Genomic DNA, 27,126 nt, shown 5'->3' with positions numbered 1-27,126 from the left:
TTAGCATCGATTCTACTTGACCATCTAGTATCACTTAGGGGTTTTAGACGTAACTGAGGCATGGGCGCCCGCAGAAATTTTTCTCAGGGGGGGCAAAATGAAAATTATTGAAAAACGACCAGGCGTCCATGATTGTCGTAGGCAACATCAGTATTCCGTTTCTTTCTATTTCTGTATTTATATTTATCACCAGCGTCTACTCTCAATTTCAAAAGATCATTAAAAGTGGTACAGGGTGGACAAAATACAATAGTTTCGTGTGTGCTCATTAAATAACGCATAACATTCTTTATTAGTTAAATTAACAATATTATTAAAACTTTTCACGAAATTTATCCGGCAAAAAAGTGACTATACTTTTCTCCCGGATATATGTATAATCTTTACACTCACTTTTTTCCCGGGAAAAAAAGTAATTTCGAGAAAGTTATATTTTGTTACCGGTCAACAGAGATAGAATGTCTAATTTTTTTCCCGTGCCAAATTTTTTTTTTATTTCAGTCTGAAGGTAGGGCGACGAAGCTTTTAAAACAATATTATGACCAAAAATACGATTCGAACAATAGCTCTACCCTCAGAGTAAGAAGTAAACAGTTTACTTCTTACTCTGAGGCTATACCCTTTTTCATGCAGCTAGCCGGCATGCGGCAAGGGTAATAAAAATGTATTGCGGCCAAGAGAATTTCTTCCGATGCCTGCTCGACGACAGAAAGATGAATAAAGATTGAACAAGAAACGCACTAGAGACATCTGTTGTTCACCATACCCAAAAATTAATACTCGTCTGAATTTTCAACATTGCACATAGGCAACCCATCATGTTGGGCCTCTTCCGGAGTGGCGCCCTCTAACGATATTGCCCAATTTCCTCCAATGATATTTGAACCGAAGTAACTAACTATCTTCTCCTTAAACAATGGCTATATGTATAGTTAGTAGTTACACATTGTTTGTGGACCAGGCGCGGATCCAGGCCCCACTTTTGGGGGGGGAACTTTTAGATACTCAAAATACTGAAAATGTGGACCCCAGACACTTTCGCCATTTTGGGACGTCATTTTTTTTGCCGTTCATAGATATGGATCTTCCCAAAAAGTATTGAAGGTGAAATTTTTGCTGATATTGTAATTATTTGAGCCTAAGTATGTCAAATTCTAGGAGGGACGGCAATATTTAAGAGGTGCCTGGGTCATTTGGAGGGGGAACGTTCCCCCAGTTCCCCCCCCGTGTTGTGGACAATTCGCTTTCATAATGGGAAGTTTGATATCATCACAGCTGTCAATGTTTTTGAAAAAAATCTGTTTCAGGAATAATTCAATATACAGGGTTAGAACTTATTAGAGGGGCACTACAGGGATATCGAAAACCGTTAGAAATACAGGGTGACTTAAATTACAGATGGTTACGTTATTTAGAGATGAGTGTGTTGGTGTGAACAGATCTAAAGTATCTCCAATGGTTCCCAAAATATCTCAAAAAAACTAAAAATCGATTTTCTTCTTTTCTGTATACCTAATTTGTTTCTGGAGATAACTTCATGAAATTCGGTTTGTAGCCATTATCCAACATAGAGATTCTAATGGTGTCGTTAGATTCCTTCTGTTTTTCATTGTTCTATAGACACGATAGTCATTTTTTCTTCTTATAGACGCCATATTGGTTCTCCTTATGAGTTGATAAAGAAAAAATTACGAAATCCACTGTGGGTTGTGGTCCTTATACGGTGACTATCAAATGTATCACACTCTACAAAAATATCGAGTCGATAAGTATAGCTACGCAAATTTAAACTTCCTTTTCATTTTTTGTTTAACAAGTAGGCTGGTGTCAGAATTGTCAAATAATTTGTTACTTAGGTCAGTGGTTATGTGGAACCATCAATTAATTTTTGTAAAAACTTTACTCTTTGAAGTACTTTAAAGTACTGCGTGAACGTCAAGATTCGCGCGAGGAATATTTCAATTGGTGAAATGGCTTTTGGGAACGCGAGTTGTGGGTAGGTGAATTTTATGAAAATAGTAGGTAATTCTACGACTTTTACGTCAGTTACATAATGCGAAAAGTATTATTATCATTCGGAAATGGGCAAAAAGATAAACAGGGGCGGCGTAAGGGGTGAAACAGTGAAGCGACCGTTTCAGACACCTCTATTTGAGGGCGCGAATCCTGCCCAGTTCGCTGGACTTCTTTTCATATTTCATTCTTGGTTCTCAAAAATAACATACATTTATTCCGTTCCGCTGCGTTTGTCAATATTCCCTACAATAAAAATCTCCGAATGGCCCTCACTAAGCCGCCTGTATGATGAATAACACATGACAGCCCAAGCAATATAAACAGAATCCCTTATTACCCTCATTGAAAGTAGAATAAGATCATTATGATATGTCCCTCGTAAGGGAGGTCATTTTTATTATTAATGCTTCTTTAGGAAGGTCGCCGAAAAATTCTTTGCTTCAGACGTTAGAATTATTTTTAACGGCCCTGTAGATAAACCAAAACAAGGGCCGGGCGCTCATAGTTGTTGAGAACAGAAGAGAACGTGGAATGGGTTAATTGATCTGTTCGTGATGATCCCGAACCATCTAGCATGCAAATGGTTCGAATGTGCATAGATTATCGCTACACCGCATTTTGCTTAAGCTGCACCTCTATAAAGCTCAATTGGTGCCATTCAGAGGTAAAGGTAGAGCGTAAAATGTCCATGAGAGGTGACATTCATGACAACATCCCCTCCATTCTGGATTCCTATGAACGTTTATTTTACCTGTGGGCTTTTTTCAAACTAAGCTCTAAAGTTATGTAAACCAACTACCCTGGTAAGTAACATGTTAGACGAGTCTTGCTTGAATGTGTAACGGAGAAAGTATTATGAAACTATAGTGGGGTTACATTAAAAATGTTGCAAAATAATGTTTACGAACTTACCGACCAGTACCAAGTCAAGATAAAGGTACAGTGGAAGAATCAGTTAGGCATATCAAAAATGAAAACCATATTTTTTTTGCTCAACGATGAACGGTCTGAAGGAAAAACATGGTAAAACAAACTCCAGGCAGCGTATATGCTTACTTTTAGGTGAACAGACCCTTTCCAGAATCGAGAATCCTATTTGGAGATTGCCGTTTTAGGGAATTTCATAAAAGCTTTTGCCAAAGCAATAGCTCTTTTGTATACTTGTACGGATTGATATTTCGAGATTGCTATTGTGAACTCACAATAAAGACAAATGTCATAAAGAATCGGGTGCTCCTATATTGAACAATCCATAGACTCAAACTTAAAAGTTGTACCTACATCCCTTATCCAATTCGGATATATTCCCGATTTTCTTAGCAATTCCTTTCAAAAAGAGATCAAATTATCTGAAAAATAAACACCTAAGCATTAGAACAAAAAGTATTTATTTCGAAAGCAGATAATAATCACATGATCACACAAAGATCATTTTTTTTAAATTCCTGAAAAATATTTGACAGAAATTATCAGAGATCTGAAGGTTCGACATCAAGGACGATACGAACTATCTACAAAACTCACGAAAACACATAGCTTGATTATAATCTTGTTTGTTACACTCCATTTAGCGTAGGAAAAGAATAAAATATCGTAGTGAAATCGAGATAATTAGAAACATGTTGCATTACTTGCAGTATGACAGTATGTAAAAAGTTATATCAATTGGAATAAAGAGTGGTTTGATGAAAACCATACTTCCATTCGTTGATATTTCCTACAATGACGACGATTACATCTCAAGTGTTCTGTAAAAAGTGAATGGGTTTATAAATGAATCACATATGTTTTATATGTTTGTGTAACTTCAGTTGATTCCCCTCAAGTATCTATATAATTGCCTTATGTGTAAGGTCATTAAAAAAGATTTAACACCCCATATTGGTGTTAGAGATTTCGAAACAGATGAGAACGATATTATTCGAGAATCGAGAGGAAGCTTCCTCAGCTCCCGTTTTGAACGGTACTGTCCCTTTTTTTGGTGACTTAATTGTCCTTAACTATTATTAGCTACCTATTTGATATTTCCCACTAAATCTCTATATACAAAATAGAAATTTTTTTTCGTTGTATCACCACCTTTCTCACTAGGTTCTTCAGCACAAATTCGTTTTGATTCTGTGCGGATCGTGTTTGATCGATTCGTCCAATTTTTGTAAGAAACCTTAGTATTGCCATAGTATAAAGAATTCCTTATACTATGGTATTGCAGTTTAGAATAAACTCACTGATTTTTTTCAGGAAAAATGCATGGTTTTGATATGTGCGTTGAAAAATGTTTCATCATAGTTGTTTTGCAATAGTTTTTGTTAGTATGTCAATTTAGAGATTTAATTTTTCATTTTAATTCATACAATTGTCATTTTAGTAGATTTCAGCAAATAAAAGTTTTTATTAAAGAGATCATCAACTTTTCATATATAGATTGGTATCAATTCACCGGGTAGGTGCTTTGTGCGTGATAATTTGAAAAGTTTATATAAATTATTTCAATAATGAATTTCAATATTTTCAAAATTTATATAGGTACATTCTGATAAAACTAAAAAACAAGCCATTTAAAGTTTTTCGAAAAAAAATTATACGTTCTCATGTATTTCAATTGAAAATTCGGAATATCAATGAATGAAAATATTATTGAATAGAAAAGCGATAATAGACAATTGGATCATAGGCGTGTTTTAGAAAAATTGGTAATTGCATGATAATGAAAAAATGTTGAAATTTATCATTTTCAAAATTATATAAAATAAAACAAGAACTATAAAATTTTTGTGAAAAAAATCAGTGAGTTTATTCTAAACTGCCATACGAACGTTTCTTCCAGAAATTAGAAGAATCGATCAAGCGATTTCCGCACTGAATCAAAATGAATCTGCACTGAAGAACCAAGGGAGAAAGGTAGTGTACACCCCTAACGATCATTTTCTTTTGTTCGATTTATGAAAATTTTTATTCATAGAAATTTTTAGAAAATTCAGTTCATTCAGATTCGATGTCAAGCTCCCATCTACGAACAAAGTAAGAATAAATAATTCATATTTGTCAAAATAATTTAGAATGATTCGTTAAGCGCTGTTCGTCATATAGTATTATCGTTAGGCTTCATTAGACCTACATTCATCTCAAATTGTTTGGAAATCACATGTGAATGGCCAAAATTCTTCATTTTTTTTCAATCAAAATCCTGTTTTTTATTGAATTTTCAGATTGCATGGAATAAATCAACCTAAGTTTCATCCGCTTAAAACTTCCCGTTTTAGAGATTTAGAGAGGTTTTCATAAATTGGTGAGTCTTTGGAAAAACCTAATGACGTAATACGTAATGAATTATTTTTTAAATGAGATTTTGCAATGGAAACTGGAAGAATGGAGGTAGGTACTAACTTTTTGATAATAATCATAGAGAAATGATTCATTGATGAATCATTGAAATGTTAATATCGGGTTCATTCAAAATGGCTCACCCTATATTTCTATGTCATTTGGTAGAGAATTTTTCAAAGATCTGCTACCTAAAAAAACAAATTGAATACAGAATGTGCCATTTGAAATAAGCCCGATATTAACCTTTGAATAAGTCATCAATGAATTGTCTTATTTGGAACACCCAGTAGAGTTCTCAATGATTATCAAAAAAATAGTACCTATATCCATTCTTCCAGTTTCACTCATAGAAAAAAAATTCATTAAGTCGTTAAGTTTTTTCAAAGACGGTAAGTTTTAAGCATATAAAACTTCAAACAAACTTGGTTTCATTTATTCCAAGCAATCCGAAAATTCAATAAAATATAGGGTGTTCCATAAGACAAAACATATGTTTGATCATTTACCCTTTTTTGGTACTTCCGGTTTATCTCCAAACAATTTGAGAATAGGAGCGTAATTGTTTCAAAAAATATTTAGAAAATTCAGCGCTTAATCGTAATAGAGCGTCACATCAGTGGTGGAGTGTGGAGCACCCAGTATAGAGAGTAATAGGTCAATTTGAATTCAAGTTCTAACATTCATTTTTTGTTGAATATCGTCTTATCAACACATATTTTAAAAATATTCCATAATTTCCAATATATTTTTTAAGATTGTTTTATTTTTCTCATTTTGTGAGAATGAGTTGTAGGTACAAATTTAGTATCCAGTAGTATTCAGCAGAATTCGCCAATCGGGAGTAACCGAATTAACAAAGCCAGATAACCATCAAACAATTCGCGTGTGAATGAACATTGTACTCTTATTACGATACCCCGATATGGCAACATCACATGCAATTCACCCCACGATCGAATGACTTCTCTGACTCAGCGAAACCGATGAGTAAAAGGTTATTTCAGTGATTCCTTTTCGGGTTTTCTTTACAATGTTGCATCACACCACACCATTAACTGAGAACTCCGAATCCTTTTCCGATCACCGAATAAAAGAATATCATTCAGAAAGTAGGGTGGAGACAGCTGCTACTCAGTGTTAAATTTTACTAACGACGTGGGAAATAGTAATAATAAACATTTATTAGATCCGATGGGCCTTACTGGTGGTATTGTGTTGCACAACGTGAGGTCGAGAAAATGATTTATAAGAGTCGTTTATCCCCTTCAAAAGACTATTTATTTATCTTTTATCAACGCAACTCCTTGTTGAAGAATCTCTTTCGGCGGTGTCGTTGCACCTCCGATTGTTTCTTGATGGTAATCATCTCGAAGAACAGATTTGGCCTTGAGCCAGATAACATTGAACTCGACATTCGAATATTGAATTGAAATACAATCACGAAGTAAAATATTTCTGTAATAAGGCAGTCATAGGTATAAGTAGGTGAAAATTTGTACTGATGATTAGGAAGACTTTTTTTTAAATCCTTCTTCTTGTCATCATTTAGGTAGCATATCAGAGTTATCTTAATTCGTTGTGGTGTTAAATTCTGAACAATGACTCTGTTTCAAATAATTCGCTATATATTGGTTCCTGTTCGAGATATTCGAATAATTCTAAAACTTTTTCAGCAATTTTTATAGTTTATAGGATACTCATAACACATCATATACATTAATTATCGTTTCAGAGATATCTAAGAGGGTTGGTGTTCTTAAAATGGTACACCCTACATTTTTCAACGGCGTATTATAGCCGCAGGTTAGTCGAAAATTATTCCATTATCAGTTTTTGAAAAATTTCAAAGATATCGAGTGTTTAGCCTTTTTTTATATGGGACACCTTAGATATGAATAGTTTTCATTTCTTTCGAGATTTGATTAATTTTGTGTCCAATGTATAATTGTAATCAAGTAATATATAGTCTGTCCTATTCAAAAAACACCAACTCTTCTCTTTATCTCTAAAAAGATCTTTTATTTCTAATTGAATGGGATACCCTATATAAATAGATAACAATTATACAATAAACACAAAATGAATCAAATTTCGAAATAAATTTATTTATATATAAGGTGTTCCATAAAAAAAGGTGAAAAACTGATAACGGGATGTTTTTCGAATAACCTGCGGCTGAATAACAGCTTCAAGAAATATAGGGTGTCCCATATTAGGAACATACATTTTTATTAAGCCATTCGAAAGATGATGATTATATCCTAATCTATTTTCCAACTACCATTTTTTTCCTTTTAAACCGTTAGCGATCTGCAGCGGAGTGTTTATACCACGTGACTTTTTCGTGATTGCCAAAGTTCCACTACTCCTATCTCCACAGCGTTTTTGAGATCTCACCACTTTTCAGGTTGAGTAAAGCAATCTCAATCGTTTCTCTGATTTACAGTCTAACTCAAACTACCTACGTTATTACGTCTTTGTTTTTAATTTTAGAAAAAACGCATTTTCAACCTTCGACAAGACTTTTTGTTTAATATTGTCATATGGAAATTCATTGAGAAATTAATGTATCTTGGAAAAGTTAAACCATGCATATATTTTCCAAAAAAAAATCATCTAATCCTGTTTTTTCCATTCCAAAAAAATTATAAGAACTTTCCGCAATGACGATATTTTTGAAACGAAAATCAGTGAAAACCTCATATAAATCGATGGTCTTATGCGTAAAATAAAGCATTCCAATTTTTGAACTGATGTTCGCTGAAACTGTATACATGGACCCCTCATAATTCTATTCCATCTATTTTTTTCTGTATTGTGGCAGATTGCCTTGACTTGGAGACAGGTATCATTTTGTTTATTGAAATCGAGGAACAAACTATTGTTACAAACTATTTCTCTATTATTATATTTGAAAAAATATGATAACAAACGAAATATAAATTATATATTTTCTTTATTTCGTTTCAAGTTACTTTTGTCAGAATATTAGGGATTACATTGGAGCATGCGTTTGCTATTTGTAAATTAATAGACAGTTTTGTATTTATATTGTGGTGCCCCACAAAAAGTAATCTATTCATCATCATCATCATCATCATATAATATTTATTTCATTCATATCCTGGTATACATGAAGATATAAAACATAAATATATATATATATATATATATATATATATATATATATATATATATATATATATATATATATATATATATATATATATAAAAGCGTCATCAAAAAATATTACATGACTTGTCATCATTCAAAATGTACATTCAAAAGTAAAAACAAAGACACATTAATATAACACTTATATGACAGCTTTACAAACAAAATATAATTCACTGTAAAAATTCTTCTATCGTATATATAGTTTGATGTAGTATTGATGATAGGTCCGGCGATCTAGGAGGATATGAGATTGGTCTATAAGTTCCGATTCATTAATTGTCGAATTCTTGATTCAAATGTCTGTTTACAATAACAGCGTTGTGGCATTGAGCTCAATATTGGAGTATTCTAATATCAATGAATCCATAATTCATGTAATCAAACAGTGCTTGGAGGTTTCTCAATATCGAGATACTCTATCACATTTTTTTTTATATGCTTTATTTTGTTTTGTTTCAAAGTGATTCGATTTGTGCTTCCATTTCAAAATATTTGATCTTTCAGGTTCTTCCAAACAATAAGTTTTATGAATTAAAATGTCTTTTGCAAGGTTCCTTCTCATTCAATCATTTTTCATTGATACTTATGTATCGGCACATGTGGATGGCACATTTTTGAGCTCAATTTTTGAGAGAATTAATTTAAAATCACAACCTCAAAAATTCAACTGTTTTCAAGCTATAAGAGAAAATAGGAAAATGGCGTGATATGAAAAGTTCTCACAACTTCTTTGATACTTCCACTGGTGCTATAAACAAAAACATTATACATGCACTTTTTTCAGTAGAAGCCATTGCTGGAATTAATTGTTTTTCATTGCAATTAGATTTTAAGTTATAATACAAATTTGGTAAACAAGTACTTGACCTGACAGTGAAAACTAATACTTGACTTGATTTCAAGTTAAGCCGTCATTATCTTCTGCCTACCCTGAAAATTTGAAGTCTCTAGCATATTCTGTTCGAGAGTTGTCGTTTACACGAAGGATGATTCAATTTTGATTCCGAATTCTTCATCAGTGAGTCAAGCCAAATCGTTTAAGACCAACCTCGATTCAAAATTCGAAAATTACATTTGGGCTGTTGTTCCTGGAACAAGCACGCAAAATATATAGATACTTACCTAACTTGGTATTACAATATCCACTATAATAGGGTTGAATAAATTTAGGAATGAAACTCATATATTCAAGAAATTTCGAATTTTTCATTTATTTCAATAAATAACATAAACTAAAAGAATCACAAATAGTGAACAAAATTGATATCACAAATGGTATTCCACATTCAAATAACTGAATATTTAAAATTCGGAATTATATAAATATAGTACGGATTTTTGTCAATTTAACAGCTACAGAAAAAAAAGCAATTCAAAAATACAAAAAAAAAATAAATTTGTTTCAGACATAATCTCAATGGTTACATATGTACATTAAAATTACAGGATGATTCTCCAATAAATTAAAACGAGAAATTTATGTTGTTAGAAATGAGCAGAGAAGACTTGCAATATAATCCGATTAAAATTAATCAATTTCCTAAATCAATGAAAATAATTATCGAATTATTCGTCGTTGCAAATTGAATCAAAGTACAGAAACTAAATAACATAATATTGTATGCTACATTGTTTGAACTATTAATTTAATATGTAAGTTTATAAAGAAAGGTCAAACGATTTGATTGAAGATAACGTGAAACAATTGGCAAATAAATACAAGAACGTTTCCAAGGAATTGATAATATGTATTTATATATCATGTCCACCCATGAAGCAAAATCATTTTAATCGAGGAAAAATAGTTTATAACATTGTAGGTACTATAATTGTTTATTCAGAACAACAAACGAATGTTTCTATTTAGAGATGTAATCAACCTATTGTTGTTTCAATAAATTACTTTTTTAATCGTACTTCGAATATTGCAGAACAATATTAAGGGTTAATTGAATTTTGTGTCACACATTGAAAATACTGAATGTTGAGAGTTTTTGCACTCCAAGTACTTATTTTCCTGATAACTTCCATGGGATATTTAGATATGAAGAATATTCCTAAAAACCTTTCAAATATGAAACTACAAATTGAGGCAAATGTGTATTCTCAAACAACAACTCATAATCTGATCCCAATAAATATATTGAGTAAATTTCACAGGTTTCTAGGTCAAGGATTTTTCTCATAAAAGAAGCTTTTGGAAAGAAGGCCAACTATTTATTTTAAAGTCTTTTTAATAAGGCTCTGAAATGTACGAATAAAATTTTTGTTTTTATTACAATAGATTTCAAGCCTGCTTCCTCACTTATTGATCGATGTATTCAAACACAAAAATAAATAATTAAATGAATAAATCAATAAATAAGACTTTTTAATAATTTTCCAAACAGTGTTGTTATGTTCAAGTTTCAAACATCTGAATTTTTATTGTGGTTCATGTATATTATTTTGTCTATGTAAAGAAGTTTTTAAATATTCAAAATAATTCTGTAATCCTAAAATTTTTAGACATCTAAGTTATTATTGTAGTTCATGTTGTACATTCAGAGCCCTGATGGAGACTTTAAAATAAAGTTGAAACTAGTTGGCCTTTTTTCCAAAAGCTGGTTTTGTGAGAAAAATCCTCGACCTAGAACCCTGTGAGAATTCACTCAATATATATACATAGGTCCCATAATCATTTATCCCAATAATTATGAATCCGTCCTAACAAAATAGTAACAAATCCAGAATTAGTGTTGAAAAAAACAAAAACTTCATGAATAAAATGAAAATTAACGGTTATTTCTATCGATTCTATACCAAAATAGGTACAATCATGTTGTTTAACAATCTTTCTATTAAATTATGAAACGAATAACGTCTTTGTCTTCAAAAAAGGTTAGATAAAGCTGCTTTTCTTCGACAGATAATTTTGTTCATTCGAATCGAAGATTGATTTTCATGAGTTTGATTCCATAAGTTGTCTTTCAATTTATAAATATTTGATAAATATATTATTTTTGAAAAAAGTTTTATTATACATATAATTTACAGTTATTAGTTCATATATTCAAATATGAAGATTATTTTCAAATTGAAATTTTTTTTTCCGATATATTCTAATGAAGGAATTTCAATTAAAGGAAAAAAGATTATATAAAAGATTTGGCACTAACGATATATTAATCGATCAAATTGCGAAGACCTATATCAAATTATCTTAATTGATAGAAGCCATTCCTACCGGCAGAAGATGTCGTTGTCATATATCGCTCATAATTTCTGATTTTCATTGAAAAAAAAACGAAACAATACAATTCACCAACACTATCAGACATTTTCGAAAGCAATCTTATCGATATAAAAGCATCGGTCCTTTAAATACCCCATCTATAGCTGCTTTAAACAATTCAAATAGTACGAATTATAATACATCTAGAAAAATTTCGATTCAACAGTTTTATAGGTATACTGATAATACTTTCCAGTCATTCTATTCAGAATGGAATACAGTAAACTTTTTTACCTATATTGTAGTAAATAATAATAATACATAGATGAAGAGTATTCTTATCAAAGCTCAAAAAACTTTTACCAATATATTCATACTCTAGCAGCTGCCCTGTTTCCATTCAGGTTTGACAATTCTGAAGAATCATTTTCCAGAAGGGACTCTTCATCTCTTTTAGGGAAGAGTGTCGAAAAACAAGTTGCCTGCAAAAAAAATGATTGTATGACGATAGCTCAACAAATATGTAGTATAGAATTGTTGTGAAATAGAACAAATTCTTGTGAGATTAAGAACAAAAGAATCAATACGTTGGAATAACCTGAATTTTCATCTATAAATATTGAGAGATTTTTTGATAGTTCACTCGAAAAAATATTCAAGTCTATGCATACACAAGGTGGTCCACATGTAAGTGCAATAAATTGGGGGTCGGATATAACAAATCTCATCATGAAAAACATTCCTATAAACATATATCCTAACAAGCTTCGTTTTCGAGGGTGTTAAAGTTATAAAAAAAATCAGTTTATTTGTAACTCGAATATTCTTACATTAATCGTTTTTTGTTCTGATTTTTAGGTATTGAAGTCATGATAATCTAATGTCTCGAATAAGGTGAGTGTCTCCTTTTTTTTTAATGAAGCTCTATTGATTTCAGAAATGAACCAATCATTCGAAAAAAGACAGAGGTGTCGATTTTCAATAAGAAAAGGATCATCGCACCACTATATCTACGCCACTGGATAAGTTTGGCAGGAGACACTTACCTAATTTGAAACATTACATTATCAAGACTTCAGTACCTAAAAATTAAAACAGTGAATGTAATAATACTATAAGTAAAAAAACCGATTTTTTTCAAACTGTATCTCGAAAACGAATCTTGTTATGATATATGTAGGAATGTTTTTCAATGAAAAGAGTTGTTCTATCCGATGCCAAAGTTATTGTACTGAAATCTCGACCACCCAGAATATCATCTAAATTCTTTCGATTTTTGATTAAGTTCAATCAGCTTTTTCATTTGTTATAAACCCCGAAGATGACTATATTATTATAATACTGAAGGCATATGTTATTGCTATTGATAGATATATCTCATATGTATATGTATATATATTGAGCAATTTATTTATTTATTTACAGAATCTTGTATATAACTATATTATTCTACAGTACATTTATACAAAAGTTAACGGCTCCTGAAGAGCAGAACCGATTTTAATTATTTTTTGGCGCATTATGGTGGTTCAATTGGATCCAAAATTCAGTTTTGCTTTGTAACAATTTCCTAGAAAGTTTTGAGGTTAGGGTGCCGCTTTTTTTTGACAGAATCCGACTAGATGTTCTGTAACTATTTATATTATGATTTTTCCGAAATTTTGTTTTCCTGATAACAAAATATCTCAATCACAACAGATTCGATTATGTCGGGATATTTCGCGTGATAGTAAATAACAATTTTAAGCTTCGTGCAGAATGTTATGTTGATCGCTTCATCAAAACTCTAGAATATTAAAATATAATAAGTATAAAACACTAATATATCAGAGACATTCGACCGATTTGATTTTCTGCCTATAAGATATAATAACAATTTCAAGTTTGATTCAAAATTTTATTTTGATCGTGCCATGAGAACTACAGAAAATTCCAGTAGAATATTGAAAAAGAGAAGCAATTTATTTTGTATATGAGATCATCAGTAGAATGTTCTTGCCAAACTCCATTATCAGGAAAATCGTTTCAATCTCCTCGTCTAGATGAATAATAATCAATCAAAACAATGACTTTATAACAAATCACATTTCATATAATATAATTACAATAGTTTTTTGGTGCCCAATATGCACATAAATGACGAACGCTAGAATCTACTAAGACCAAGTCAGTGCTTTTCTTGGAGTAATTGCAGTTCACGGTTTCTGATATGAATGTACACTACTAAATTTCCTGGATTTCTCATATCCGTTTTCCACTCTATTATTTCTGCCCACTATGATTGCCTTCAAACTTAAACTTCCTCATTCAAATACATAATAGGACGGACCACAATTGTGTTGATTCAAGAATAATATGTGGACATTAAACACGTAAAAACAGTAGACCGTACTTACTTCATTCATATTAACAACTGCAGGTAGGCACACATGTATTCGAGTGAATTATTGACATTCCTAATGTTGGTACGTTGAATCAATGAAGTCGATAAACATTACATTTATATTACGAGGGTGCAATAAACTTTCATACCTCAAATGCAATAATCATTTCACGGAAGCAATTAGTCTATAAGCCATGTATGGTTGACAACGTTATACAAATCATAGCATGAAAGAGATATATTTGAATTGTTCTCGATTTTTTTGAATTCTTCCTGTTCCATTTTAATGGTTGGTTCATTGTTTTAGCTGTATGGTTTTCACCCACGTCAAAACGTTAGCGGAAGATACTTCCAAAGTGCAATTTCTATTCTGTTTGTTATACCAACTGCGAGTTTGAGATAATAAAAATGTTAAGTTTCTGTATTCTTAATTATAAATATTGAAAATGTAGAATTATTAAAAAAAATCTTTTATAAATGAAAAATCAATGACACATGAGCACATTTCGCTGTTAGGCTTATACGTTTCGCTTTAGTTAAAAACTTCCTCTGGATATTGGAATTGTATAACCTTCACCCTGAATTCCATTCTGGTGGTTATTGGTCTCAAATTTCACAACAGGGAAGTAAGACTTCACATTGACCTCTATTATCGAAATGGTTGAATTTCAGATAGATAGCGAGTAGAAATGTTTCATCAATTAATTGCTTTCTGAAGAAACTTGTCACATTTACGTGTTATGTCCAACATAGTATAAGGAAAGGATAGTAAGCCAGTGTAGTGCTTTTTTCGATTTTGTTGATGTTGAGTGCCATCTAGTTATACTCACGTTTTACTCGAATTTTACTGTCAAAAATTGGTCCGTAAAGTGGAGCCCTCTGAAAAAATCGGTGTTATTTTGAAGAACTAAAATATTTGAAATAGAGTGGTCAGAAGATTTCTATATTTTGATATTTTTTTTGGTCTGTAATAAGCATTTACGCCAGTGGCGTGTATTTGTGATAACTTAATAATAACATCAAAATTGTTGGCAATGTCATGCGATCCCTTTTCAACCACGCCACTGAATGAATTATCGTATTATTTCTGCGCCATCTATAGCTCATGATTCAGCGCTATCTATTATCGAGTTACTTCTCCAAATCCAAATCCAACTACAGTAGCGACCCCTGGTGACTATTTCCTTGCCGTCAAACGGCGGTTGGGTTACTATCCTTTCCTAACTATGGTCCTACTAACCACATTATAGTCTAACCATATTGTTCGTCGAACTATTAGCTTTATTCAAACATGAATGGCTATTGTAATATTGTGACCACTCTGTTCCCGGATTCAAATCCCATCGAATATATGTGATATATAAGAGTTAATAAACTCTGTAGTCTGCACTATAGACTCTTGAACGGCGATGTTCATACACGAAGTTAAATTTGCCTGAAAATAGGTGCTACAAGAAGAGGAGACATCAATCCATTTTTACGAAGCTCAGGCTTGTACGAGGAGTTGAATCAGCTACGGTGCCATCAAGAACATTCTGGGTGTTAAAAAGATCACTGGGTGTTAAAAAGTTTTTCCTGAAAACTGACCATATATTTATTGCTCTGAAACCGGTCGATCTATTCATTTGAAATTTGATAGGTTCCAAGAGCAGGTTATTGTGCATTTATTGCCATGCAATTAACAATTTTATGTTCACCATTGGCGCCAATAATGGGAATGATCTCTTTCTTTCTCAATGGTACGCAACTAAGATATTTCAAGTTGAAAATAATTTTTGAATTTCTCGTTCAATTTGTGACAAAAATTCTCTCATGCCTATCAACATTTCACTTGCTATAAAGCGTAAGAAAAAATTGTAAAAATGTAGTAGATAAATGGCAAGGTGTGAAAAAGTAAAACATCAAGACGCATATTTCTTATTTCGATAATGTATTAAAGTTAAGATGTTTTATTCTTTTTCGCATAAAAAAGCATTAGATTTTTGTCACTTCGAGCAATTGAAAAAATTTAGAAAAATAAATGAATGGTCAGTTTTTAAGAAGATCACCCCGCATCTCAAAATACAAAGCATTTTCGAACAATAATAAGTTAAATAGCAAACTGTTGTTATTTTTTCTCGCTGAATCGCCCCCTGAAGTTTGTCGCACTAATTCACTAAAACCCTGTATTTCCAACTCAAGAATAAAATTCAATGTTCTGGTCCCAATAATTGAGTTTGAATTAAATATTTCAGTGTACAGAATATTGAACAATCTTTTACTGAATAATTTCTTCTTACAATACAATCCTAATGGGTTTGAACTATAAAGCCATCATTTTTTTCAGAAATAGTAATTTACGTAACAAGTCCGGAAAATAAAGTTTTTTTGGACGAATAGACAAAAATAGACAGACTTCCAGGACGAGCGTAAGCGAGTCCTGGAAGTCTGTGAGTCCAAAAAAACCATTTTCGGGCGTGTTGCGTACAATATTTTTTCGGCAACCGTGTAGAATAACACTATCGCTGCTGCTTTCCATATTTTATTACGATTGCGATCAAAAAACATACAAATTGTTGACAACTAATTTCATATGAACTGTCAGCCGTTTTCTCGGTTGCTATGGTAATGATCAATTGCATTTATTAAAAATATACCTGCCAAGATTTTTATATTCACAATGTCACAAACGACGTAATTCTTTTCCCTAGTCCGGGAAGTACGTACCTTCCGGACTAGGCCGGGAAATGCTACTTTCTCAGAGAAAAAGCGTCCGGGAAGTGAGAACTTCCCGGACGGTTGCCGAAAAAAGCATTTTTGAAATCAATTTTTGAAATTTAAATTTCAATTAATATATTAAGGAAAAAATAACGTCGTACTATTCACACAATAGAGTAATCATATTCAAACTTTTGTATAGGAAGGTCATCCACGAAAAATATATATTTTCCGAGTTTTACACAAAAAAAAACGCTAAAACATAAAATTTGTTACTTTTTTTTTGCATTTTATTCGGAGTTCCGTCATGAAGTGACAAACCTCAGATTTGGATTCAGTCCTACAAATTACACATGAATTCGAAGAAATCAAAACTATCCAAAAAAGTGGGTTTTTGCAAAGACAGATAAAATATGTCAATTTTCAACTATAGTTCGATCCAGAACAGTTTAATATCGGAAAAAAAAACTTAATGCAATGAATTTGTAGGTTTTCAAGTTTTGTATTATTTCCTAGTAATATCCTAAAAACCGCCAAAAAATTTTTTTAACTTTTTTGCATTTTTTTCTTTCTATAATCGAAGGAATCAAAAGTACCCCTTGTGAGCACAAGTTGACTGGATTATATTAGTAGAATTCAGAGAATTTGAAACAGTTCACAGCTTGGTGAATTTTTGGAAAAAATCTAAATATACCTAAGGATAAATTACATATACACATAGAATGATTCAGCGCAGTTTGAAGTCCCTATTGCATAATTCATTAGGGGATGTTCCAAAATAAAAAGGAACAAAAGAGAGACAAGCTGTTTTCTTGAGGAGAGTAAAATTATTCCCAAAAACTTTTTGTTATTACTTTGATTAAACAAGTAACAATTTCCTTTTCCATGTCATATATTTATGCCTGAGGAACTATCTGACAGTTTAATTATTATTTTTGTCAATGATACCTTTGAAAGAACTTCGTCATATTCATGACTTTTCCTAATACATCTGTTGTAGTTGCATACTTTTCTTTTCAATACATGAACTATCTCTTGGGTTGGACATACATTTCTGTACGATTCACAGATTTTAAGCGGTGTTTTACAACACAACCCCATGAAAATCTAGAGTGGACATGGATAAATAGATCTTGATTATGTAACTGACGTGTTGATTGCGTTGTGTAGCATGGCAACACACAAGTTTCTACATTCACATTTTAATTACATTTTTCTAATGTTTTTGTTTCATACATATTTGAAATAAAAAGATGAAGAACTGAAACCATCTGGGTAATGCGTTTCTAGGGTCTCTGTTTACATTATATTTTCTTTATTGTTTAAATGCATTCCGCACATTACAATTACACTAATTTGGTTAATGAATCGTTTACTTCTAATAAATTCTACCAGCTATAATTGTTATATGTTGCACAATTTTCAATTTCATAAAGTACAGAACAATAATGTTCATTATGAATTAATATACTACTCATTGAGGTCATTTATGGTAAGATCAAATTAAAGTTACTAGAAAACCTCTTTTGTGGGCGAAAAGAAATATTTCATGTGTAATCTTATTACAATCTTCAGCGATACTAGAAGTACAACACTCAGAGAGAATAATTTTCGCAAGAAAACTGAATGATATTATTATAGCATATTTTACGGACCTGTCAGTCCATAACTGTCGATTTAACCTAACGATGAAAATCGGAATTAATACTCCAGAGTCTGAATTGAAGATTTCGAACTCGACTAATTCTAGGAAAACTGACTATTTGACGTGAGTATAAGCACCTTGATTTTCTCGTGAAAAAATAGGTTTATGAGAACTCACCAGTAGAGATAATGTGAGTTATTGCGCGTTTTGAAGCGCTCTATCATTCTTCACAATGTCTGTAATTTTCGAATTTTGCACCAATACTGGTCTCAATTGATTCGACACACTGATAGTGAATCCGTTTTCAAATACGATTCTGTCCTTCCATCAGTATTTTCGGCTTATATTTTACGAGCTTTGGACACATCAAGCCATGCAAAGTTAAAGTTCAAGTTAAATTGATTTATTTTGGAAATGTTCTGTCGTTGACAGTGTGCATTTTCTGCGTTTCCATAGGTACTATATTAGTAGTTCCTCGATTTCATTTGTTTATAACCGTGTGGAATCATTTTACTCAGGAGTGAGAGATCATTTCGATGGGATTTCAATTTTCCAGTTTAAAACTTCATAAGTTTTGCAAATATCAAGCAGAATCGTGAGTTTTCAATGTAAGTAATTCATCCAACGTAGGCGATCCATGACATAGTGTGGATGTGATACAACAGTAAGTAATTTATAATAAAATGGCGATATTTCTTAGTAGTCGTAGAAAAAATAAATTTTGGAATAGATATTCCAAGTATTCTTTGGAATTGAAAAAAAACTTGATGTTAATTTATCGTTATCAATAAAAAACATTGTTCAATATAATTTTTTATTGAAAATTTCAAGAACTCTTTAACGAAATACATTAATAACAAAATCAATAGGTTTGAGGAATTGTTTTGTAGTTAGGATGATTGCCCTTGAAGAAAAAGGCAGTGAATGGATGGCGTGTGTCAATGAAGCGACCCTGAAACATGCAGCTTTATTAGAAAAATGTTGTGAGATTTTAAGTATAACAATGATATGATGCATGCTTATGAATTTATTAGATTAATGAGGATGTCATAAAGTCAAGTCCCTTTTGGAACACTCAACCAAAATGAAGATTTTGTAATTCATTTGTGTTCATAAAAGCCAATACAAAGTTGAGAGTTAATCATTTGAAACAACAGTAAGATGTGATGATTGCTATTCTTTTTATCGTCAATTGTCCGAAACTGTATTTCATTCTGAAGCGGAATTTGAGCGTGACCTATCTTTATCTAGTTTGCTTTTCAAAGCTTCATTTTGTCCGTTCTTCTCAAGTGTATTTTTCCATTTTTACAAAGTGAAGATTATCGAAGAATTTGTCTGAAATTTCGCATTGCAAATTTCTTTCAAACAATTGGGGTCTAAATATGGTGACAGATTGTTGATCGTATTGGTGATAAGGGAGCTATACAAGCAGCGCTTGAGGCTATACTTGATCTGCCTCTACATGTGGGGAAATGTAGCTTGCTGAAAGCAATAAGAATATCCCGCAGTGGGAATCTCCGGCTGGGAGACTGGATGGGATAATGAATCAATAAGATTCAAATCTTTTGGCAAAACCCTCGGATGTGATGCCAACAATCTTCGATTTCCAAGTATCCTTTGAAACGGTCATTGATGACCGATCAAAATCAGAGAGAGGCACAGCTATTGGCCTAAATGAGGACCTCAAAAAAATAAGGAATTCGTGAAATGGGACCTCTATCTTGCAAAAAGAGACCGAGAGCTCATATGTGTACTCAAGAGTGTCTTAAAAGAAACATCGAAGGGGAGCGTACTTACATCACCAGGGACAGCGAGGACACGCTGAGGTCCCTGGAATAATATAGCCAGGTGTATCTGCTGACATGGGAGTGCCGTAATACTGTGAAGCAACAGACCAAAGGTACTTAAGTAACTCTACTATGGCTACAGGGAGTATTTATCAAAGGAAACTAAAAAGCCGATGAACTTGCGAAAGGAGAATCAAGGTTAACACACCTGTTGGTTCAACAATGGGAGTGGGAAATAGAAAACCCCTCAGGAGGAACACTCCTGGTCTTGCTCAGGGAAAGAAATTTCTAGTGCTTTCACCGAACTATACCAGGAAGCAATTGAAGCTACCAAGAGCCGAGCTTCGGATAATGGTGGAACTATAAACAAGACACTGTCGGTGCAACATGAATTTGAATATTATGCACATCATATTCAAATGTCCGGGGTTGACTGGTCTGAGAACCAATCATATAAGAATGTCAGTTCTGGATACTAATGAAGTAAAAGCCAAGGCTTCTAAGAATGTCGTCGGCTTCGTTAACAGTATCGACGGTCTCCTTTGATTTGTATGAAGAGGTAGGGTGAAGAACGAGAGATCAATTTGGACGCAGTTCTCGGAAGGCTAACAGAGCCTCAACGACCCAGATCTACTCAATGTAAGTACCGTAGAGCGGTGTGACTTTGCACCACTTTTTATAGTTTTCTTGGTGTAACTTTTTCGTTTTTTTTTGTGAAATGAGTCCTGTGCAAGTATGTCTTATTTGAACATTTCAGTCGTCGACTGCTGTGGTTAGAATCAGATGAGAAGGTGCACACTTTTTTTTTTCATTTTTAAAAATTTGGCAAAGTGACCCGCAAATCGGCGCGAGTTTGCAAATGCCACAAAAATGCGTTTTTTGGCAATTTAATGAAGTGCTGGCGGTATATGTTAGTGCACTAATGCCTCCGGGTTCGCCCATATAACTTTTGTTAATTTTATTCCAAAGAGATCTTCTGGGACTGTTGTACCCTTCGGAAGCTGTCTGTATTGAAATGTTTTCATTTCAAACTGCATTGATTGCTCGGATTATTGTTTTTGCGTATAATTACTATATTTCCTTGCATCCAATTTCTTTTTGTATCGACGACCCATAATTGTGCCTCAAAATAAAAACAAATTTGGCATGTAGCAATGTCTCCCGCCAAAGGGCCACAATAGAAAAATTTCCCGAAATGTCGAAATCCTCTAAACCAAATGTTTTCAGTTTTTTTTAAGGTGACGTTAAATTAATGTAAAATAAGCTGCTAAATATATTTCACATAACATACCGTAGCAAACCATTCAAAGTACGCCAGACAACTGCGACGGTTGCAACATGTATAGTGTGGTTAAAGGTTGCGATTCGTGATTTCTGTAAGATGTTGCCAACTTTACGAAAACAAAGTGAAACTTAAAATATTAGGCAGTTCGACAAAGTTACCTCCGTTGGCAAAGTCACACCACTTTACCGTACATAAGGAAAATAAAAACCGTTGTCTAAAATGAATTGTTTGAAGACGAAAAACGTTACCAAACAAAATAATAAAAGACGGAGGGTCGTTGAAGGCATGGTACAACGAGTCAATCACGAAATTAGATGAGAATTTGGATTTCGAAATTCACTTGAAAACAAGTTTTGGAATAGCGCATATCAATTTGGCCGAAACAGAAAATGTCGATCAATAAAGACCGTGATGTTTATGGTTTTTAAGTAATCTTGATGTTGCGAATTGCGAATAATGAAATATTATTTTACCGGTATGCGGCGTTTGAGAGAGCATAAAAGAAATCGATGATGAAATACTAGGAGCGAATTTACTTCTGAAATCTCATGCAATCTTATCGAATGAACTCTCTAGATATGACTAGCTCGACTTTCTTCTCCAGTCGAAATTCAAATTATCAGTTGAATCACCCGCTTTCAGTGCATTGAAGTCATAAAAGATAGTTCACAGCGAGTATAACGGGTATATTTTTTTAAGTTGAATCAGTCAAATTGAAAGGGAAAAACATTTCGAATGAAATATTGATTGTTTTGAAAGGGAAGTCTACTTGAGCTTCCTATTCATAGTTACGATATCCGACGAAAAGATGATACGAAAGTGCTATTTTCGGTATTGGTTGATTTTATCTCAAATAAATTATGGCGGGAAATAATCCAACGAATAGATTGCATTTTCGGATCATTGTATCATCGGATCTCGTGACCATGAACACGAAGCTTCCTTCTCCTCATGCTGAAACCTCAACCTTTCACTTCGCCCTTGGGAAAGGTACGCGGGTGCACTTTGAGATTTCAAATGAAAATTCCTGTTTTTTATTGCGTGTTACGGCAAAAAACAAAAAAACAAAGTTTTGTAGCAACAATTTTTCAGGATTCGTCACAGGTGGCTCTGCATTCGAATTTGAATTTGCGTCTGAATTACCTTAACGTACCTGTTAATTGATCATTCAGATGAAATTCAGACGTTTCTTGCTGAACTGTTTGTTTTCAGTACATGTACAGTCATTGATCATTTGAAAATGGTGGAATTAATTGTTCTTGGTGTTTATGGTTCGAAATACTTGTGGCAATATCAAGCAATTGGATATAATGTTTGTGTCTAGCCGAATTTGTCGTCACAATACTTGATATAAATGTACTTGCATTAGTGTAACAATGATCTTTCGTAGTACTTGAGCATACTTTCTCATTCATAAGGTTCTCAAAACGATACAATAGGGAATATCTTTCTCCTACCCGAATTAGTGTGCAGGTACCATGATACCATTGCGCAGGCATACAACATAGAGAATAAGAAAAGGAAGAGGAAATTCACGGTTTACAATATGATTTCTTGTTGGTAATCCAGGTATAAAACTGGGAAAATGAGAGTTCAGAGAGCAAGTTACGAGGTGATGACCAGTTGAGTTAGTAGAGTGTTCAAGGATGTTTCCAAGTGCTGTGACACAATAAAGTTCTCGCTGTCCTCCATCAGTATTTTATTAATCCTCCCGAGAGAACGCGATACCCCAAAAACTACTGATTAAAAAGAATAAATCAATAAAAAAAAATATCGAAATGGATCTCTATTATTTGGAATCTTTAGAAATGAGAGAAATTATGAGCAGAACGTTTTCCATTGTTTTAACGAATGGTTGAACAATTTAAAAGGAGTAAAATTTCATGTGATTAATGGAACGGATACATTATCATCTTTGACGAATCGTGAAAAATTGTTCATACAAAATTTTTCTTTTTTTTTCCGTAGAATATGGATCTGCTATAAAGAACGGGTTCCGAAGTTAACCCCCCTCCACAAGGATAAGAAAATGAAAGACTTTGTAGCAGTGGACTTTTTCCTCAAAACCATCAACTTTTTTTCGTTCCATAAATTGTCTCCTTCTCGAGATCATTAACCGATTCAACTTAAAAAATTCACCCGGTATACTAAAATTGATTTTTGAGTTTAGAAAATTCCATGATCAATTATTTGCTAGAATCAAACAATTTTTCATGAGGCGAAAAATAATTTTGGACGAACAAAAGATACTGAAGTCCTATAATATTATGTCTACTAAAAAAAATTCATGAATAATACATTATTTTGTCTTCCTCTGAGCGATTCGGTTATGCCAGTCAGAATTGATGGATTCTTAGGAACGAAATATCTGCATCATCATCTAAGGTATAATCTGATGACAACTGCATAAAGAAAGTAATTAAAGAAACACAAAAATCATATAGGTAGGTTCCCCCAGGTGATTATGTTCAAGCCAGTTGACAGGTACCCATGTTTGTTTTCGAGACACAAAATGAACATCACTGATTGAAATATCGATATGTTCATCTCGATTAAAGCACTATTTTGGGCGGAACTTCTATAATGTGCATCTTATTCTCGTAATCTCTAGAACAAATCTCGAACCTAATCTCCTAAAATAACCTGCGAAGGGATTTATTTCACCTGTAGATGTTACCCGCCTTAAAAAACTTTTATTGCTAGACAGATATGTGCTGCTGTAAAAGTAAGACCCCTTGTATGAAAGATTTAGACCCCCAGGTAGCACATTTCCTAACATAATTCCCATGCTACTGCTATAAAGATTCAAACCCAATTCATTGTTGTCAGTTCGTAGTTTGTTGACAAAAGTGGTATTATAATCATTACGTTCGTTCCAGTTTGAGTGACGTAATATGAAAAGGTTGGCGGAGATAAAGGGATTATAAAGAAAAAGAATGTAGGAGTGAAAAAAAATTGTTCTAGATATACACCTTTGTCAGAGGTATTGAATGCGTAGGAGGATGGATTGAAAAGGCAAAACAATATATTATGTAATTGATTCTTTACAAACAAATCAAAATTAGTGGTTTACTCCAAACCCCCTACGAGAAATATCGTATTTATTGTCAGACCTATTAGATTTAATAATTTTCTAATATGAACAGGGCAATTCCTGATGAAATACAGAAGTAGAGAACATTTAGTCTGTTCCAAAAATACCCTATATTCATTCGAGTTGAGGTGATTTCCAATTGTCAGTTGAATTGTCACGTATTCATGAAATTATTAATTTCCACGACCTAACTTGATATTTTCAATATTTTAAAGAATATCACCTTGTTTATATGAGGTGTGCAACTTTGCTTCCGCCGTTTTGCAATGGATAACTGTAGTCGAAATAAATATATCGTAGATGTCATACAATAATCTTAGGTATTTGTTAACATAAGGCCATCGAAATATTAGTCGATTTGTGTCTGCATCATAAAGTTATTCTCGATTAAACATGTCAGCTTACGTGTCAAATCCTCGTAATTTGCTTTTTAATTTTTTAATTTTTTGCTTTAATATGAAGAAATCTGAGGCGGAGGCTCATCGAATGCTCTCAAATACCTATGGCGAGGCAGCTAATAGTGAAAGAACGTGCCGAGAGTGGTTTCCACGCTTCAAGAACGGTGATTTTGACATCGAAGAGAGAAGGTTTTCGAAGATGGAGGCATTACTTTATGAAGAATTGTGTCAAACGCAACAAGAATTGGCAGGATCATTGGGAGTAACGTAACAAGCCATTTCCAAACGCCTGAAAGTCATGGGAATGATGCAGAAACAAGGAAATTGGGTGTCGTACGAGTTGAAGCCGAGATATGTTGAACGGCGTTTGTTTGCTTGTGAACAGCTGCTTGTAAGGCAATGACGAAAGGGATTTTTTGCATCGCATTGTGACTGGGCACGAAAAATGGGTTCATTACGATAATCCCAAGCGCAGAAAATCCTAGGGATAACCCGGCCATGCTTCCACGTCGACGGCCAAACCGAATATTCACGGTTCCAAGGTCATGCTCAGTATTTGGTGGGACCAGCTCGACGTAGTGTGTTATGAGGTGTTAAAACCGACTGAAACAATCGCAGGTGATTGTTATCGAACGCAATTATTGCGTTTGGTCCGTGCATTGAAAGACAACGAGAGACATGGTAAAGTGATTTTACAACATGACAATGCTCGACCCCATGTTGTGAAAGTGTTCAAGACATACTTGTAAAACGTTGAATTGGGAAATCCTACCCCACCCTTCGTATTCTCCAAACGTTGCTCCCTCGCACTATCACTTGTTTCGATCAATAGCACACGGCCTGGCTGACCAGCACTTCCGGTCTCATGAAGAAGTAAAAAATTGGATCGATTCGTTGATCGCTTCAAAAGATGACCAGTTTTTTCAACACGGGATGCGTACGCTGCCCGAAAAATGGGAGAAAGTAGTGGCCAGCGATGGACAATACGGCGGAAGCAAAGTTGTACGCCTATGTAAAATAGTAGAAAATCTGTTATGTGAGTTCAAACCTCGGTTCAAACTACACTTTGGTAAAGAAACTGAAAATGTATGATATGTGCTACTCAATAATAGTTATTTATAATACAAGTGCAGAAGGCATTGATATTCTTCCACGAGTTCAAAATTCAAAAACGAGCCACGAAGTGGCGAGTTTTGGAATGAACGAGTGGTAGAATGAGCCTTCTGTACGAGTATTATACATTATTTTCTCTAATACATTGCATTTTCATTGAAATTAATGAAATATTTCCATAAATATAATTTAGTGATTTTTGCATTGAAAAATGTTGGTTGGCAGAACTGATTTCTTTAAGGCAAATTGATGAATTGACAGATAAAGCCGTGGCGGAAAGTTCGGAATACCAACATAGAATAATGAAATATAACCATGAAAACTGTGCGTTTCTGATATATTCTCGCACGATTTTGTGGAAGATGTGGAAGAATGAACGGAATAACCACAGAATTAGAGAAAATAACATCAGTTTGAATCCTTTCAATATGAAAGAATTTCAGAATCCAGTGTCGGAATTTATTTCTATTCGAGAGATATCGTGTTTATGCATGGCCGGACAAAATTTAATTGTTAAAAAAAGAAAGTGTGTGAACATATCGAATTGATTCAAATACGTTGTATGTCTTTCACAAATACTATAAATCCTAGATCCCAGCTAAGTAATATATTAGAAGCCAAGTGATATTTTCATGTCTATTAGCACTAGAATCACTAAATCTAATGTAAAGCGCAAGTTTGACAAAGAATGACATGAAAATCACTTTTTTCTCTTTATTTTTGATTCATAAATAGTCATGAGGCTATGATAGAATTCTCAATGTAATTCCATTTCAATGGAAACCTATTATCAACTTATTTCCTGAAAACTCATGTTTTTCTGATAAGAAAATTTTCATTATGTGGCAGGTATTTCCACCAGAAATGGAATGCGTGGTTTTCCCTAATGATCATCTGAGATTTTTACGGAATTACCTGAATAACTTTTGGATTCTTTGTGACTTTTAGTCCTGTAGACAACACTCATAAAATATAAATTATTATTATTA

The 27,126-nt window shown here is 33.1% G+C and overlaps 1 protein-coding gene across 2 annotated transcripts in view; it reads right to left on the bottom strand.

The window, feature by feature from the left end:
* Positions 1-9,707: 9,707 nt before the first annotated feature.
* The window catches only part of LOC123671515 (putative phosphatidate phosphatase), a 57,264-nt gene continuing 39,845 nt past the window's right edge, over positions 9,708-27,126 (bottom strand). Inside the window, exon 6 of one of the 2 annotated variants that reach the window (XM_045605398.1) lies at positions 9,708-12,217. In XM_045605398.1, coding sequence (XP_045461354.1) covers positions 12,107-12,217 — 111 coding nt within the window. In that variant the 3' untranslated portion in view covers positions 9,708-12,106. Of the gene's footprint in view, positions 12,218-19,260; positions 19,413-27,126 lie in introns of those variants that run through there. The other variant, XM_045605399.1, reaches the window with a different exon arrangement.

This window comes from Harmonia axyridis, chromosome 1, assembly GCF_914767665.1.
Source record: "Harmonia axyridis chromosome 1, icHarAxyr1.1, whole genome shotgun sequence".
NCBI classification, from domain to species: domain Eukaryota; kingdom Metazoa; phylum Arthropoda; class Insecta; order Coleoptera; family Coccinellidae; genus Harmonia; species Harmonia axyridis.
The sequence above is the reverse complement of the archived record's forward strand: the minus strand, read 5'-3'. Positions and strand labels throughout refer to the sequence as shown.